At 43.4% G+C, this 19,083-nt stretch overlaps 1 protein-coding gene across 1 annotated transcript in view; it reads left to right on the top strand.

Annotated features, from left to right (window-relative positions):
- The window catches only part of FAT3 (FAT atypical cadherin 3), a 662,194-nt gene that overhangs the window by 467,122 nt on the left and 175,989 nt on the right, over positions 1-19,083 (top strand). The window contains exons 7-9 of the mRNA XM_058185941.1: positions 2,896-3,035; positions 14,476-14,751; positions 17,106-17,316. Coding sequence (XP_058041924.1) covers positions 2,896-3,035; positions 14,476-14,751; positions 17,106-17,316 — 627 coding nt within the window. The remainder of the gene's footprint in view (positions 1-2,895; positions 3,036-14,475; positions 14,752-17,105; positions 17,317-19,083) is intronic.

The following is a 19,083-nucleotide window of genomic DNA, read 5'->3' on the forward strand; positions in this document are numbered from 1 at the left end:
TCAAGATGAAACACTGAATATGGACAGTAATACACGGTATTAATCACTGGATATGTATAACCTGGAGGACAGAACGGGTAGGGGTAACATCACTGAAACCTTTAAGTATATTAAGGTTGTGAATAAGGTTCTAGAAGGCAGTATTTTCAGTATTTAAAAAGCTCAAGAACAGGGGACATAGCCTCAAACTGATAGCAATAGCACTTAGATTTATATACCGCTCCACAGTGCTTTACAGCCCTCTCTAAGCGGTTTACAGTGTTTGCACCCCCCCAACAATCCGAGTCCTCATTTTACCCACCTCGGAAGTATGGAAGGCTGAGTCAACCTTGAGCCTGGTGAGACTCGAACTGCCAAACTGCTGGCAGCCGGCAGTTAGCAGAAGTAGCCTGCAGTACTGCATTCTAACCACTGCACCATTTTAGGAGGGACGTTCTTAGGAGGGACGTTCAAAAATCATGTTAGAAAGTACGACTTCGCAGACAGAGTAGTGGAAGCTCGGAACGAATTTCCAGCACAGGTAGTGGGTCAGTCATTAATCATGGAATTTAAACATGCTTGGGATAAGCATATGTCATCCTGTCAGAGTGTTTACTAGTTTGAGACAACCCTGGAGCAAAATACAGGACACAAGTTTGTCTTACAAACAGTGGTTTATATACAAGACTTCTATATACGTACATACACATGGTAGGCACATACCAGGCAAGCAAGCAATCTTCGACTCTACACGGAGAACTACAATCTGGATAAAACACAACGAGGAGAGAGATACACAAGGAGAGAGAGAGAGAGACGCCCTCTAATGGCCTCCCTTATATAGACAGCTCCTTAAAGTGGCACTAATCCTGCTGACTCATCGTCAGTCTTAAAGCGGCAATAACCCTGCTAACTCATCCTCAGTTCATCATCTTGGTTCTCAGCCTTACCGCAGCTGGTCAGTTTTAAATCCTTCATCACCCTGACACTCCTCCCATTTAAAACTGAACAGCTGGACGCTGTTCATGATGCTTTCTATTTCTATTTAAAAATTTGAATAGTAAATTTTTCTCCGAAATTTTTTTTTTAGGTAAATATAAATAAAATATAAAAATAAATCAATCAACTCGGGGCCAATTCAATGGACCACTAGGTCTTTTTCGGCCATCAGCTGTTTTATATTTCTAATCATGTACAAGAAATAAGCTAAGGACAGCTGTTGGCACTTCCCCCTTCGACAAACATATATGATATTCGCTCTTCCCTCTTTTCTGAGAGCCTAACGCATCTCCCTAAAGATTTTTCGCTTCTGTATCTCCAGGAAAAAACTCTTTTTTGCCAATCAAGCGGAATCACACTCTCTCTCTCTCTCTCAGATCAATGGAGGCTTTTTTTTAACGCATGGGAAGCACTTATGGGCTCACTAATTGAAAGAAAACCAAGATCTGCTTTCAAATAGACTGCCACGAAGACAGTGGGGGGTCGTGTGCATTAGACTTCCTTTGTGTTTTTGGTGATCCTAACACACGCCAAACAGAAAATCGTGGGATCGGTGCTAAGTCGCCCTCGGTAAATTTGACATATAATGGGGGGAGGTGGAAATGTGGAAAGTTCTTGACTGGGTAGCCAGCCCTGTTAATCTAGACGTTTTGGCTAACTAACCAACCTGGTTTAAAGCCGCTTTCTATGAGAAATGGGTATTTCTTTCATGAAGAGGACTGTTAATTAAAGGTGTCAACTCTTGTTTTAAAAAAAACACTGATGCCGGACAGATCACGTGACATGAAAATGATGCTCAAATCTTGATCCCAAAGAGAAGGTTAGAGAGGGAGGAAGAATGGAAGAGGGGGAGAAAGGAAGGGCCTCTGGTGGCTCAGACTGCTAAGACAGTCTGTTATTAACAGCAGCTGCTTGCAATTACTGCAGGTTCAAGTCCCACCAGGCCCAAGGTTGACTCAGCCTTCCATCCTTTATAAGGTAGGTAAAATGAGGACCCAGATTGTTGGGGGCAGTAAACTGACTTTGTATATAATATACAAATGGATGAAGACTATTGCTTGACATAGTGTAAGCCGCCCTGAGTCTTCGGAGAAGGGCGGGATATAAATGCAAATAAAAAATAAAAAAAATAAAAAAAGGAGAAGGAGTAGGAGAGGAAAGAAGAAAGTAGGAAGGATAAAAGAAGGGAGGGAGAGGAATGAGAAAGAGAAGAAAGATTGCTGTAAAACGGAAGCGGTGAAATGGAAGAAAGGCAACCCAAAACATGTTTGAATATATCAGAATAAAAATTGAACTAGCTAAAAAATAATAAGAGAATATATATTCGTAAAAATGGAGAAATTAGAATTTGAGGGCGAAAGAAGATGTGGTTTATATAAATGAGCATAGAAATATTAAGATATGATTAAAATAGGGAAAAAGAATATTTTGGCAGAAATTGTAATTAAGCAAAATGTATTTGTATATGTTAAGTTGTGTAAGATATGATACGGCCAATACTCTGCTCATAAACTATGTACGTGTGTGGGGAGGGGGAGGGGGGAGTCAATAAAAAATTGATTAAAAAAATCTTGATCCCAAAGGCCTATGCCACGAAGATGGGGCTTTCCTATTAACAAGGGTGTACATTTACAGTCTGCATGGATGCATTGCTGAATCTTCTGTCCGCAATATTGGTTGTTATTTTTCTTCTCCCCCTTCCTGTCCCATGTTGCACGGTTTTGAAATATAGAAATGATGCCTGAAAGAGAAAAAAAATTAGCGTAGAGCAAGGATGATAAGGGCACGTTTTGTGCAGTGCCTCTTTGTAAATCAGCGCATGCCCTGGTCTGCGCCTGTTGCCTTGGGTATTTTATTGTCTCGAATCCAAAACATTCTGTGAATGGTAATTGTACTTTCTGTTGTAACGACAACTAGGGGGGAATTTCGAGAGCTCTTTCGAAGCGGACAAAGGTGTGGGGACGATTGTCGTCGCAAAACCCTTGGACGCGGAGCAGAGATCGATGTACAACATGACAGTGGAAGTCACCGATGGAACCAATGTTGCCAGCACTCAGGTAGCATCTATTATCGTGTCTGTCCCAAATTCGCACCTAAAAGTTATTAAAATGAACCTCTCCTTCATGAATACCTTGCTCTTCTTCTAGTAAAGGGAATCTCTTAATCGGCTAATTCATGTATTTGCTTCTGGCATGCAGTTATTACATGTATATATTGTACTGATCAAGAATGGGGCGGTGGCCTAGAGGTGGAGCCCTCACCTCACAATCAGGAGGCTGTGAGTTCGATCCTAGGTAGAGGCAGATATTTCTCTCTCTGGGCACACTGGGAATATATCTGCTGGGGGGAAAAAACCTCCACATTGGCAACAGGAAGGGCATCCGGCCAGTAAACACTCAGCTCCATTTAGTTGCCCAGACTCTACCTCGCAAGGGATTATGGGGTCGTTAAAAGAGGATGATGATGATTGTACCAATAAAGGAGAATATTTGTAGCTCAGGGTTGAAATGAGGGATCCTTGGCGTTCTCTGAGCTTGGTTGTTTTTTTTTGCAAACATTTCATTACCCAACTAGGTAACATCAGAGCACTGATGATGTTACCTAGTTCGTTAATGAAACGTCTTCAAGAAAAAAACCAAGCTCAGAGAACGCCAGGGATCCCCACAAACCTGTGTTTCTCCATTCTCCGTTCACATCCAGTTAAAAATCCCTAAAATTTCTAGCCAGCTGATCTTGGACATGGACTTAACTTTCTGAGGATGATCCTCGCAGCATCTGTGAATTCCATAGAATCTGGTAGCTGTGACCAAAAAACATTGTTTGGTTTGGTTTTCCCCTCCAGTGGATTCGAAACCACGCCAGTGAAGGGATTAGTCATTTCCCGATGACCCTGAACAATATTGCCTTCCCCATCCCAGCAACGCAGTCTTTTGCTGTTTATGCTCAAATGCACCTGCATTTTTTTTTATTTTTGGTGATACTTGCCAAATGGGTAGCAGTTTTAAAAAAAGAGAAAGAGAGAGAGAGAGAGATCCAATAATTCTGTAGGTTTGCAAAGCCGTAAATTCTCCTCCCGTGGCATTCTGAAGACGAGCCACCAAGCCGCTGAGCTCCAATTTGTAGAATGAAACTACATATACGTATAATTGGATAGCGCTTGCCTGGTGCTTTTCTTTCCTGCCCTGGCAGTGTGTTTGCTCCTGCTGTCGAAGGAGGCAAAAAGACGTTGCCAAAATGCCAGGAATGTTTTCCTCCCGTAATGTGGTCTGTGAGGTGGATCTGGGAAACTTGTTTCAGTTTCTGTAATGAGATGGCTGCCACTCAATTACAGGTTTGGGTTTTCTTTCCTGCTTTAAAAACTGTGACGGTTTCCTTTTCCCTTCTGAGCCCTCTGCATATGGTCCATTACTGCTGTAGCAAAGGGAATCCAGCAGTGGCGGTTTACAATTCACACAAGGGTTAAGTTACTTGTGTATTCGCTTCGATGGCAGCTAACCAAAAAAACTTAAGGGATCTGGAACTAAAGCTTCCATCAATTCAGGACTCGGTAAATTCTCAGCTGTTTGGAGATGGGAAAATGTGGGATTAAAAAAGGGGGGGATCCAAGTGAACTCCCCAAAGCATCTTCTTTAACAGATGTAACAGATGAACAGAATTGGAAGGGACTTTGTAGGTCATCTAGTCCAATCCCCCACCCAAACAGGAGACCCTACACCATTTCTGACAAATGGCATTCCAATCTCTTCTCGAAAGCCTCCAGTGATGAAGCTCCCACAACTTCTGAAGGCAACTTCTGTTCCATGGGTTGATTGTTCTCACTGTCAGAAAGTCCCTCCTCATTTCTAGGTTGAATTCTCTCCTTGATCAGTTTCCATGCAGGAACTGGGTATGTCTAGTTTAATGAAAAGAAGGACTAAGGGGAGACATGATAGCAGTGTTCCAATATCTCAGGGGCTGCCACAAAGAAGAGGGAGTCAAGCTATTCTCCAAAGCACCTGAGGGCAGAACAAGAAGCAATGGGTGGAAACTAATCAAGGAGAGAAGCAACTTAGAACTAAGGAGAAATTTCCTGACAGTTAAAACAATTAATCAGTGGAACAACTTGCCTGCAGAAGTTGTGAATGCTCCAACATTGGAAGTTTTTAAGAGGATGTTGGATAACCATTTGTCTGAAGTGGTGTAGGATTTCCTGCCTAAGCAGGGGGTTGGACTAGAAGACCTCCAAGGTCCTTTCCAACTCTGTTATTCTATGCCATCGATTATTCCTTGTGTCGGCTTCAGGTGCCTTGGAAAATAGCTTGACCCCTTCCTCTCTGTGGCAGCCCCTCAAATATTGGAAGACTGCTATCATGGTCCTTCTCTTCACTTGACTAACCATGCCCAGTTCCTGCAATCATTCTTCATATGTTTTAGCTTCCAGTCCCCTAATCATCCTGGTTGCTCTTCTCTGCACTTTTTGCTAGAGTCTCAGCATCTTTTTTAATAGTGTGATGACCAAAACCGAATGCAGTATTCTCAGGGTGCATGATTTGTCCTGATCGGCTCTCAATCTCTTGGAGAATGGAAAGCTACTAGTGAGGCTTTCACGCTGCCCAAGTTTCCTTTTGCCGAATGGTGGTAGCTGTAGTCATGGGGAGAACGTTAATTCATTGTCTGAGAATGAGGATGAAGGAACCTGTCAGGTCGATTAACCTCAACAAAGGTTGAGCCAGACGCCAAGCAAAAAGAGGCTTTGCCTACATCCTCTGCTTAATTCTTCACTTCTTTTAGTCATCTGGCAGCTTGCAATATGCTTGTATTAATCTTTTCCCCATCTGAAAAATTAGGGAAACGGAGCAGCTCAAATTAACTCACGGATTGTGAACACAGTGGTGCATTCAAAGGCGACATTTAAATTATGCCTCTTTCCACCCTCATAACATTTTCCTCCTTCTTCCCTACTCGAGAGGAGCAATTCAGAAGCCACTGGTTCTATAACGTGTCTCAGCCCCGAACTGTGGTTGACTCAAACCGTGGCTTACGCAGGCTGTCTTTACAAACTGCTATTTGAAAAGGGCTTGTTTTCGATTAGTCGGAGTCCGCAGTTTGAATTGGCGAGCAAGTCACAGCGAAGAGTAAAAGCTTGAGTGGTTTTTTTTCTGCCATTTTTGCAAGAGAGAAAAAGAAATATGCTTACTTCAAGGCTCAGTAGATATGCGTGATAAACATACATAATCTAGCTCAGGGGCGTCAAACTTGATTTCACTGAGGGCCGCATCAGGGTTGTGTTTTACCTCGGGGAGCTGGGGTGGCCATAGTATGCATGGCCAGCTCAACATGACTCATGTCAGGGGCACCTGTGGTCCTATGGTGGCCAAGTGCTAAGGCAGGACTTCCCTCAGATCTTCCCTCACTCTCCTTCTTCATCTCCCTTCCTTCCTTCCTTCCTTCCTTCCTTCCTTCCTTCCTTCCTTCCTTCCTTCCTTCCTCTTTTTCCTTCCCCCTTCATTCTCCTTTCTTCTTCCTTCTCCTCTTTCCTTATTTTTCCTTCCTTACTCTCTTCCCTTCTTTTTCTTTTTCGTCTTTCCCTTTCTCCTTTCCTGTTCCTTCTTGCATGCTCAAATGCAAAAGGGGAAATGTTTCTCCTTTCGTTTTGTTTTTAAGTTTGTTTTGCTAGCCCTTTGCCAGCGAAATCGGAGCTCGGGGGGGGGGGGCGCGCACAGGCCCCACAGGCACCATTTTCAGTCGTAAGGGCCTCTTGCAGCCCTCTGCCAGCGAAATCGGAGCTCGGGGGGGGCGTGCACAGGCCCCCCTCAGCTCCATTTTCAGCCATGAGGGCCTCTTGCAGCCCTCTACCAGTGAAAATGGGAGCTCTGGGGGGCCACGTGGCCCTCTCGGGCTCCATTTTCACTGGCAGAGTCACCACGGGCCAGTCCTTTGCTTGTTTCCAAGGTGGCCCATTGAGCCAGATCTGAGTTTGACATCTCTGATCTAGCTGGACTAGTGAAGAAGCTTCTTGGATGATAAGCGAAACTTCAAAGAAAAACCAGAAAGTCGAGTTGCCTCTTTAAAAAAAAAAAAAGCACCTTTGGTCTTTTTTTGTATCATTTCTAATCATAATGGCAGAACCTCAGAGTCACGAAATATAAAGCTGCAAGCAAATGAATTCATTATCCAAACCACTCACTGCTTATGGGGTACTGTTTTAGTGCAGTCTGATCTTAACCACCTTGCAATTCGCCAATAAAATAGATATGCCAGATAGAGTTATTTTTGATTACTTGATTTATTACAGGCTTTTCTCAAGCATGAAAACTTGACGTGGGTCTCACATTCACTGAGCATTTGTTAATATGAAATAGAATTATAAAAGTATTATCAAAAATAAATTGGCTTGCCTAGAGCCAGGACGCCTGGCTGGGATTTCATTTCTAGGCTTCTTAACGTCAGATCCAACTGTCTTAATTGATCATTGTGGCTCTTTTGCTACTACTGGTCTACCTCTTAAGGTTTATAGGGCGCCCCCCCCAGGAGTGAAATTCAGCAGGTTCTGACAGGTTCTGGAGAACTGGTAGTGGAAATTTTGGGTAGTTCGGAGAACTGGCAAATATCACCTCTAGCTGGCCCCAGAGTGGGGTGGGAATGGAGATTTTGCAATATCCTTCCCCCAGGACTGGGGAGGGAATGGGGATTTTGCAGGATTCTTCCCCTGGAGCGGGGTGGGGATGGAGATTTTGCAGTATCCTTCCCACAGGACTGGGGAGGGAATGGGGATTTTGCAGGATCCTTCCCCTGGAGCGGGGTGGGAATAGAGATTTTACAGGATCCTTCCCCCAGGAGTGGGGAGGGAATGGGGATTTTGCAATATCCTTCCCCCAGGACTGGGGAGGGAATGGGGATTTTGCAGGATCCTTCCCCTGGAGCATGGTGGGAATGGAGATTTTGCAGTATCCTTCCCCCAGGGGTGAGGAGGAAATGGGGATTTTGCAGTATCCTTCTCCCAGGAGTGGGGAAGGAATGGAGATTTTGCAGTATCCTTCTCCCAGGAGTGGGGAAGGAATGAAGATTTTGCAATATCCTTCTCCCAGGAGTGGGGAGGGAATGGGGATTTTCCAGTATTCTTCCCCTGGAGTGGGGTGGGAATGGAGATTTTGCAGTATCCTTCCCCTGCCAGGCCCACCAAGCCACACCCAGTTAAAAAAAATTGAATTCCACCACCGGCGCATGCCTCCCCCCCCTTGAAATTTGTGTGATGTGACAAGTAGAACAACAACATCAGCAAATATATACTTGCAGTCCCTCACTCTTTCCCCTATAGATTGTCAAGCCATTTACAACAATATCTCATCAGATTTAAAACATGACTGAGATGTCGCTGACTTTTATTTCTGAATCCACCTTCCCACACAGGGGAAGTTTCCAAAGTTAGAGTTGTTCAAAGGGAAGGATCGTCTTAACATACAGTTCATACCTGTATAAACCTAACCAACCAACACATAATGGACCTGATGACCACGGACAGCAATTTCCTCCTGCAGAAAAATAGCCTTAGGATAAGTTATATTATTTAGGACCTGGAGGGGTAAAAAAAAATAATGGGGGAAAATTGCTGGAATTTCCCAAATGTGGTTGGTTTGAATTGTCACGGTCATTAGCGGTGGCTGCTGTCCCCTATTTTTCCTTGGGCAACAGAATTCAGCCGTAAAGAATGGTGTTTTCCTGTGTATGGTGTGTGTAAATGGTGTTCTTGGCATTTTTCCTCCCGATACCTTTTTCAAAAACCCAAGGAGAAACCTTTTTTTTTTTCCAGTGAGGAGGAAAATGGGAGGGAAGGGGCTTTTGTTTGCCTCTTTAACTCCCCTAGAACATGGATTTTTGCACACACACACACACAAAAAAAAACACAGGAAGGAAGAGGAACCAGGTTCTCAATGAGAAAAATAAAGTCTTCTTATTCTTATTCCTCTCCTTCTTTTTACTTCTTCTTCTTCTTCTTCCCCTTCCTCTTCCTCTTCTTCTTCTTCCTCCTCCTCTTCTACCTCTTCTTCTTCTTCTTCTTCTTCTTCTTCTTCTTCTTCTTCTTCTTCTTCCCCTTCCTCTTCCTCTTCTTCTTCTTCCTCCTCCTCTTCTACCTCTTCTTCTTCTTCTTCTTCTTCTTCTTCTTCTTTCTCCTCTTCTACATCTTCCTCTTCTTCTTCTTCTTCTTCTTCTTCTTCTTCTTCTTCTTCTTCTTCTTCTTCTTCTTCTTCTTCTTCTTCTTCTTCTTCTATTAAATGAATTCACTGCAGTTGTTAACTGAATCATATGGTTGTTACACGAATCTGGCTCCCCTGGTGATTTTACTTGTTGGAAGTTGGCTGAGAAGAACACAAGTGGCAGTCCTATGACCCTGGGACGTTGTTTTTGTTGTTGTTGTTGTTGTTGTTGTTTTTGCATTTATATCCCGCCCTTCTCCGAAGACTGAGGGCGGCTTACACTATGTCAAGCAATAGTCTTCATCCATTTGTATATTATATACAAAGTCAACTTATTGCCCCCAACAATCTGGGTCCTCATTTTACCTACCTTATAAAGGATGGAAGGCTGAGTCAACCTTGGGCCTGGTGGGACTTGAACCTGCAGTAATTGCAAGCAGCTGCTGTTAATAACAGACTGTCTTAGCAGTCTGAACTACTCAAGGACCCATTAAGGACCCTTAATGGTTATAACCATTATAAATTCATGCCCGTTGCCAAACATCTGAATTTTGTCTAATATTTGGACAAGAAACAATTCAAACATACTGTACATTGGAGATTTCCTTTTCCTTTATATTAATAATTGTATTTTTATTTTTTTTTGTAAAATACAAGAAGAAAATTCAAAAGGATGTGAGAAACGCCACTCAAAAAAGGCAAAAGAGAAATAAAAGTTTGGTTGCAGTGGCTTCCATTGTAAGCTTCACGTGTGATATTAAATATTCCCCCTTTCTTTCTGCTAAAAATTACTTTCTGTTCTAAGGGAGATGTTTTCCCCACTCCCCTGTGATTTTAAGAAGCAGTCTATGCCATAGCCTAACCATCTGCTGTTCATTCATTCTTTTTTTTTTTCATAAACCATGATATTTGGGTTGACAAATCCTTCGACAACTTATAGTGTGCAGCTGCTGGTATATTGGGGGACACGTGTGTCCATGAAAAGGTGCCAACTAAAAGCGAAGCCCTCTACATGCAGAAAGGGGCTTTATTCAATGTTTAACTCCATATTACTCTGCTCCGGATTTCTCAGGGCGGGGGGTGGAAATCCAGTGGTGAAATGCATCCGGTTCTATCCAGCTCGGGCGAACCTGTAGCAGCAGTGGCGGTGGGAGGCTCCACCCACCTGCCTCGATGTCACCACGTCCCATTTTTTACCCTGCGCATGGGTGCGCTCACATTTGTGAACCGGTAGTGAAGGTAAGTGGATTTCACCCCTGGGAAAATCCTTACCCCCTTGAAAACGCAGAGGGGAAGACAACTTATTATGGAAACACAAGCTGCAACCTCTCTTATTGAGAATAAACATTATTCTCAATAAGCAAAGAAGGTCAGTTCAAGCATTATAGATTTTGCAGGACTTATTTAACAGATCTAGGTATCACTTCTTTTCATTCCCCCAACCTTAGGAAACAACTCCTCCCTAAGGCTACCCCAGCTTCTTAAGTAACATATAACCTTAGCGTGGGGTTTTATTATGACTGCCTTCTAGACTGTTCCCAAGATGGATCTTTACAGATGATGGAGGAGAGGGTCAGTGGTGGGTGTATTTTCTGGTAAAATGTTCAACAGATGTCATGAAATGTTGCTAATGTCGTGGAAAGCTAATGTTTCATGTTTCTTGGAGAACTATTTTCATAAAATATTGCTGTAATAGCTCATGCAGGTAATCCCTGACTTATAACCATTCATTTAGTGATTGTCCAAAATTATAGTGGCCCTGAAAATAGTGACCTATGGCTGTTTTTCCCACTTACAACCAATGCAGAAGCGTCCCGCAATCAAAATTTGGGCTCTTGGCAACTGGCATGTATTGATGACAGTTGCAATGTCCCGGGGTCACGTCATCACTTTTTGTGATCTTCTGATAAGCAGAGTCAAATGGGGAAGCTAGATTCACAGATTAACAACCGTGTTACTAGCTTAACAACTGAGTGATTCACTTACCAACTAGGGCAAGAAAGATCACAAAATGGGGCAAAACTCATTGAACAACCTTCTTGCTCAGCAACAGAAATTTTGGGCTCAGCTGTGATTTTAAATCCAGGACTACCTGTATGTAGTTTAATTTCATAATGACAGAGTTCGAAGGGACCTTGGAGGTCTTTTAGTCCAACCCCCTGCCCAGGCAGGAAACCCTACATCACTTCAGACAAATGGTTATCTAACATCCTCTTAAAAATTTCCAGTGTTGGAGCATTCATAACTTCTGCAGGCAAGTTATTCCACTTATTAATTGTTCTAACTGTCAGGAAATTTCTCTTTAGTTCTAAGTTGCTTCTCTCCTTGATTAGTTTCCACCCATTGCTTCTTTTTCTGCCCTCAGGTGCTTTGGAGAATAGCTTGACTCCCTCTTCTTTGTGGCAACCCCTGAGATATTGGAACACCGCTATCATGTCACCCCTATTCCTTCTTTTCATTAAACTAGACATACCCAGTTCCTGCAACCACTCTTCATATGTTTCAGTCTCCAGTCCCCTAACCATCTTGGTTGCTCTTCTCTGCACTCTTTCTAGAGTCTCAACGTCTTTTTTATATCATGGTGACCAAAACTGAATGCAGTATTCCAAGTGTGGCCTTACCCCAAGGCATTATAAAGTGGTATTAACACTTCACGTGATCTTGTTTCTTAAATAGCAATCCTGCAATTCTTTATACATGTCCCGTTGTGGGGAATTGACTGCGTACGTCTCACCAGCCAGAGCCTGCTGTTTTGTTCTACTAAAGAAATCCTTCATGTTTCCCTAATAATTCAATAAAAGAGAAAATGCCCTAGAAACTTTTCAAAAGACAGAAGGGGAACAAAATTGAAGACACGTTTGTGGGTGGACTGTGATGCTGCCTAATTGTACGGTTTGAGTGTATGAATGTCTCTCCTATCGTGTGTTATACGTTGATTTTTCCCAATTATCTGTCTGCTTCTTGATTTCCACTCTTTAAGTTAAATCCCAGTAGAAAACACTAGCAGAAAACTGCTCCTGTGGAGATTCTCCAGTCACCATTAAGTCCTACTCCTCAGAAGCGTTTGGGGAATTTCTACTTCATAGGAATTCATCCATCCATCCAGTTTCTTTGTTCACAGTTTGATGGAGACTGTTAAAAGCCAGGCCTTTGTGTTTTTTATCCAGAAAACGTCAGAAACGATGATCTTACGTATGACTTCTTGAGCCAAAGGATTGAAACCGGTCTGTTTGGTTTAACCCTTCCGTTTAATTAATGAAATCTGAGGCAGAAGATCCCTGTTCAGACTTTTTGTGAAGGTTTCTACTCCAGAAGAAAAGGAGAGATTCCTGCCCCTCTAAGTCAGAATGTCAGGGTTCCAAGTAATACATCCATAATAAACAGCTTCGAGGCAAGTAGGTTCCTCAAAGAATTGGTTTATTGGATGCATCATATTGGCATAAACTGGTGAGAATCGACTCTGAATATTCCCACGGTTTTCACCTAATTAAAAGTAAAAGTTTCCCCCTTTTCCCAGTCAGTCAGTCACATGGTCCAATCAAGGTCCCGTCCGGTTGCCTGGCAACATCGCTCCTCCTCTCCCTGGCCATCTGTGGGAATGTCCTTGGTTCCCAGAAGAAAGTATTTCGTTTTGGCTACGAAACCCCTCTATTTCTATTCCTCACTCCTTATCCCTCAGCTGCCGTGCGGCAAAACTGAAGCCTCAAAATGACGTCAGCCAGGTCAGCTTCAGGATTGACCCAGAAATGGCTCAGCAAATGCCTCCCAAGTTCATGCGTACTTTTCATTTTTATTTTCTACCTTTTAAAGCTCTGTCAACCATTGTCTAAAACAGGGATGTCAAACTGGTGGCCCGTGGGTTAGATGTGTCATGTGCAGGCCACACCCACTAACCCCGTGAAGGGAAAAAACATAATAATACATTATGTGAGAGCAATTTGACGCCGCAAGTTTGACACATCTAAAACAATTCCATGTCTTCCTGCTATTTGAGTTACAAAATTTTCTGATTGACTAATCCCCTTTCAGCAGTGGTGAAATCCAAATTTTTTTACTACTGGTTCTGTGGGCATGGCTTGGTGGGTATGGCTTGGTGGGCGTGGCAGAGGAAGGATATTGCAAAATCCCCATTCCCTCCCCACTCCAGGGGGAAGGATATTGCAAAAACTCCATTCCCATCCCACTCTGGGGCCAGCCAGAGGTGGTATTTGCCGGTTCTCCAAACTACTCAAAATTTCTGTTACTGGTTCTCCAGAACCTGCTGGATTTCACTCCTGCCTTTCAGATATTTGAAGAATAATACCACATCCATCACCAGTTGTCTTTTCTTTAGGCTGTAAACATACACATCTTCCCATAGAGGCAATGCAATACCTTTTTTTTTTTTTTTGGAAGAAGGAATAGAAGATGTGGATAGTTAGGGGTTCAATAGACAGTTACGTCTATGGAGATTCTCAGTCATTCAGGCCATGGTTGTCCCAAAGGTGATTTTTCAAAAGACAATTGGACTTCCTTTGTTTTTCTTAAAGACGCTTTGCTTCTCATCCGAAACATCTTCAAGGAAAAACAAAAAAAGTCCAATTATCTTTCAAAAAAGCATCTTCGGGAAATGGACAGTTATGTTCAGTTTTGGTTTTAGATAACTATGAAATGACTTTCACACATGCATCCAAAGCATTAAATCTAATAATTATCTACTATTCTTATGCAATCATACCTCCAAGATCTTCCAAGGCTTCCGGGCTCATGCTGCAGCCCATTTTCAGGGAATTTCTCTCTACTGGAATATATGCTTTGTGCTATTCTATAAGTCATATTTATATGATGCCTTCTTATTGGTGTGCTGATTGGCGGTTGTTTCTTTGTGCTGCCAAGCCCTCGGTTCCAGTGGTGGGTTGCTCCTGTTTTATCCTAGTTCGGGAGAACCAGCAGTGGCGGTGGCGGGAGGCTCCGCCCACCCACCCAGACGTCATCAAAAATGCTCTGTGCATGCGCAGAAGGTTCTGAGCATGCGCAGAAGCTATGTGCGCATGCAAAGCGCACACAAGTTCACGAGAGCGAACTGGTAGCGAAGGTAAGTGGAACCCACCCCTGCTCGGTTCCTAAGTATTTGATAAGTTGGTGGTAAATCAGCATTCCTGTTGACTGGCAAGAGGCCTGTTTCCCTGGCTATTTTTGTACCTCCACATCCAACAATCTTAGTAGCTGTAAAAGTGAATGTACGATATGTCCAAATAATCATATGTCCTTTTGACAAGAGTTGGTAGATGTATAAATCTTGTTCTCTCTTCTTATTTTCCCCCCTTTGATAACTTCACTAAAGGTATTAATCAAAGTTTTGGACAACAACGATAACGGTCCAGAATTTTCCCACCCAAACTACGATGTGATGATTTCTGAGGACATCATGCCCGACACCGAGATCCTTCAAGTAGAAGCCATGGACAGAGATGAGAAGCACAAGCTCAGCTACATCATCCACAGCAGCCTGGATTCCATCAGCATGAGAAAATTCAGGATGGATCCCAACACAGGCGTGCTGTATACCGCCGAGCGTTTAGATCACGAAGCTCAAGATAAGCACATCCTCAACATAATGGTAAGCAGAGAATATTAAGCTCTGCTCTGCCCCAACACAATTGCCAGCTTTTAATAGGCCCGTGCTATAGTCTTCCTGATAAGCAAAAAACGGCTTTAGATTTGGTTAAGGAGGCAATAATTAGTTGGTTTTTTTTATTTCCTCCCTTCCTTGCATTTATTTCGCCGTGGAGGCTTTAATACGAAAGGAGGAATTTTTATCTTGCAAAATGCTTGTACCATCTTGAAGCCGAACATGATGGGAAACATCATCATCTCCCCAGTGTCGGGGCCCTTTTATCGGCGGTAACTTTTTTTAAAAAAAGTGTATTCTTCGGAATCGTAACATTCTTTGGGGAAAGCTGTTAACAAAGCGATTATCACTTTTCTTGCTGTGCTCAGCTCTTTAAGCCGAGCGGTCCGCTTTTATTGCAGATTTCTGCCGGGTCTTTTCGAAGGCAGAAGATAACTGATTTTGCTGCTGCCTAAATTACACGGTAGAAATTGTCCCACTGTGAAGTGTGTGCTGAGTGTTAATGGAACAATAACCTTTTTTTTTTTCCCCAAAGATGATTTTTTAAAGAATTTCCACACTCGTGTTGAACTCCATCTCGGGTGCCAAAAGCCCTAAGAAATGTCATTAGCATTATTGGAATTGGATTCACTGCAGTGACTAAAAGAAAATTGCCAATTGCAATTTCCCATACAGGTAGTCTTTGACTTGCAACTAGTTGTTTAGTGTCTGTTCGAAGTTAACAGCGGCACTGGGGGAAAAAAACTGACTTAGGATCATTTTTCACACTTATGACCGTTGCAGCATCCCCGTGGTCACTTGGTTTATATTCGGATGCTTGACAACTGACTCACATTTATGACCTGGAGTCGTGTGATCCCCTTTTGCGACCTTCTGACAAGCAAAGTCAATGGGGGAACCCAGGTTCGCTTAACAATCGTGTTACTAGCTTAACAACCACAGTGATTCACTTAACAGTTATGGCAAGAAAGATCATAAAATGGGGCAAAACTCATTCAACAGCTGTCTCGCTTAGCAACAGACATGTTAGGCTCGGTTGTGGTCGTAAGTTGAGGACTACTTGTAATATCCTGTGGATGGTGATGTGTCAAGGCATTCTCAGAAATTGATCGAGCACCTTGAAGTGGCCAACTGTTAGATGCTGTAACTGTTGTCCACCATCACTTAGTTGGTAGGATGAGGAGTAATAATAGTCTTTCTGGGCGCAATCATACAGCACTTATCAAACTAGGAGGCCAGCTCATGGGACCATATTCTCATGTATGCAGAGCTCTTCAATCTGCAACAGACATCTTAAGCAGAATAACAGATTTGGAGGTCTTGTAGTCCAAGCCCCTGCTCAGACAGAAAACCTTATACCATTTCAGACAAACGGTTGTCCGATCTCTTCTTAAAAACCTCCAGTGTTGGAGCATTCATGACTTCTGGAGGCAAGTTGTTCCACTGATTAATTGTTTTAACTGTCAGGAAATTTCTCCTTAGTTCTAAGTTGCTTCTCTCCTTGATTAGTTTCCATCCATTGCTTTTTGTTCTGTCTTCAGATGCTTTGGAGAATAGCTTGACTCCCTCTTTTTTGTGGCAGCCCCTGAGATATTGGAACACTGCTATCATGTCTCCTCTAGCCCTTCTTTTCATCAAACTAGGCATACCGAGTTCCTGCAACCGTTCTTCATATGTTTTAGCCTCCAGTCACTTAATCATCTTTGTTGCTCTTCTCTGCACTCTTTCCAGAATCTCAACATCTTTTTTACATTGTGGCGACCAAAACTAGATGCAGTATTCCAAGTGTGGTCTTATACGAAGGCATTATAAAGTATAAAACAGCAATAGCACTTAGACTTATATACCGCTTCACAGTGCTTTACAGCCCTCTCTAAGCAGTTTACAGAGTCAGCATATTGCCCCCAACAATCTGGGTCCTCATTTTACCAACCTCGGAAGGATGTAAAGCTGAGTCAACCTTGAGCCGGTGAGACCCAAACTGCCGAATTTCTGGCAGCCAGCAGTCAGCAGATGTAGCTTGCAGTACTACCATGTTTCCCCAAAAATAAGACCCTGTCTTATATATTTTTTTGAACCCTGAAATAAGCGCTTGGCCTAATTGCCATGTGCTCAAAAGCCCGATTGGGCTTATTATCAGGGGATGTCTTATTTTGGGGGAAACAGGGTACATTCTAACCACAAGAGTCCTATGATTTACAAATGCCCTGGAGCACATCTAGAATGTTTTAAGAAAAACAAAAGAAGCAAACTTAAAAACTGCTCCACGTTCCAACTGGGCACGAGGGTAACAAATATTTCTCACTTGCCCTACTGAAGAGATTATTTCCTCTTTCCTCTAGGTTCGAGACCAGGAGTTTCCCTATCGACGTAACCTGGTGAGGATTATTGTCAACGTGGAGGATTCGAACGATCACAGTCCTTACTTCACCAGCCCTCTGTACGAAGCCTCTGTGTTTGAATCGGCTGCCGTCGGCTCAGCAGTTTTGCAGGTCACTGCCCTGGACAAAGATAAAGGAGAGAACGCAGAGTTGATGTACACCATAGAAGCAGGTTAGCAAGCCAAGAATTAAATAACCTCGAAGGCTTTTTATGCTCAAGAGCAGGGGTGTCAAACTCAAGGCCCATGGGGTGCTTAGATCTGGAAACAGTGAAGAACATGGCCCACGGTGCCTCTGGCCACGAAAATAGAGCTCTGGAGGGCCACGTGCGGCTCTCATGAGCTCTGTTTTCGTTGGTAGAGGGTTGCAGGAGGCTGTTGTGACCTAGGCCCAAGTAGTTATTACCAGACGCAATCAGTCCTAAACAAACGTATTTTATTAGAATTACTTCATTCTTGGCTTAGTTCAAATTAATTCCAAAACAAATCCTTCAGAAAAAGTCCTTATCACAAACCTTTGTCTCCTTTGGCACCCTGTCAAAGGCTTTTCTTGGCAAAGTCCCATGAAGTTCAGAAACAAGAGATTCCGACTAGAAACAAATGTAGCAACATTTCTTTCCTACAAAGAGCCCAAGAACCACTGCTGCTCTTTTAAGCCTTATGGGAGGGGCCGATCATCTCCTGGTTTTACTCCCGAGTTGTCCTTTTTGCTTTAGCTGCTCTTGCCTTCTGGCAACTTTTAGCATGCATACACTAGGAACAGGCTCCTCCTGTTCCTCTGCCTCTTTGCTGTCCGTCTATGGAGCCTCCGGAGTCCACGCATCGCTCCCAGATGGCCCTGGCCCCATCTCTGCCTCCGATCCAGAACCCTCGTCCGGGCCTTCCCCTGACTCCGAGAATGGCCCATTGTCCTCCCCAGTCTCCTCACTGTCCGACTCCTTTGCTAGCTTTGCGGGCTGCTGGCAGACCGTAACAGAGGTGCACACTCAGGAGTCCGTTTTCGCTGGCAGAGCACTCAGTCTGCCACAGGTGCCCCCGACACAAGTGACATTGAGCTAGCCACACCCCCACCCTGGCCATACCCGCCACAGCCCCCTGAGGTCAAACATAACCCTGACACGGCCCTCAATGAAATCGAGTTTGACACCCCTGCTCAAGAGTTTCATGTACGTGACGTAAGGCAATTGTTTTCACTGCAGTTTAAAGTACATGTAGTCTCAAAAGAAGGTAGGTGTGGTCAGTTCCCATAGAAATCAATGAGTTGCAATAAAACCTAATTGGCCCTAATAATGAGGTCATTGGCTTTTATCTATTTTGCCTTCAAGACAGGAAGTTTTATTAAGCAGCTGCCGTTATTTGCCTTGTGATGCATATTATCCTTCGAAAAATTGTTCACGTTATTTTTTTGTTGTGGATATGGCTGCCTTTCTAAAGCTAATTTGCTAAGAAACACACCATCTGGAATGCAACAGGATTTCAGATTAAACGATTTTATGAGTCACTTCTGAGATGGTAGATCCCGACTTGCTTCTAAAGCAGCAGAAAAAGAAATGGCCAGCGTCGGATCAAGGCTTTTATTTATTTCGAAATCTTGACACAAGTGGACAATCTTCTCTGCCCTTTTGATTCATCATCCCATCCACATTGGATGGACAGAAAGGCAGCTAGACAGGCAGACAGACAGACAGAGACATATATATATTGTGCAGGGGTGGTATTCACTTATCTTCACTACCGGTTCGCAAATGGGAGCACACACGTCAACTCTGTGCATGCGCAGAGCATCAAAAATGGGATATGATGACATCCAGGCGAGCCTCCTGCAGCCTCCGCTACCAGTTCGCCTGAACCAGATAGAACCGGCTGAATACCACCAATGATATTGTCCATGTCTTTGGTGATTCCTCGGTCATTTTATGGCTGTTCTGGTAACTTTTGGG

The sequence above is a fragment of the Ahaetulla prasina genome, chromosome 5 (assembly GCF_028640845.1).
Source record: "Ahaetulla prasina isolate Xishuangbanna chromosome 5, ASM2864084v1, whole genome shotgun sequence".
NCBI lineage: Eukaryota > Metazoa > Chordata > Lepidosauria > Squamata > Colubridae > Ahaetulla > Ahaetulla prasina.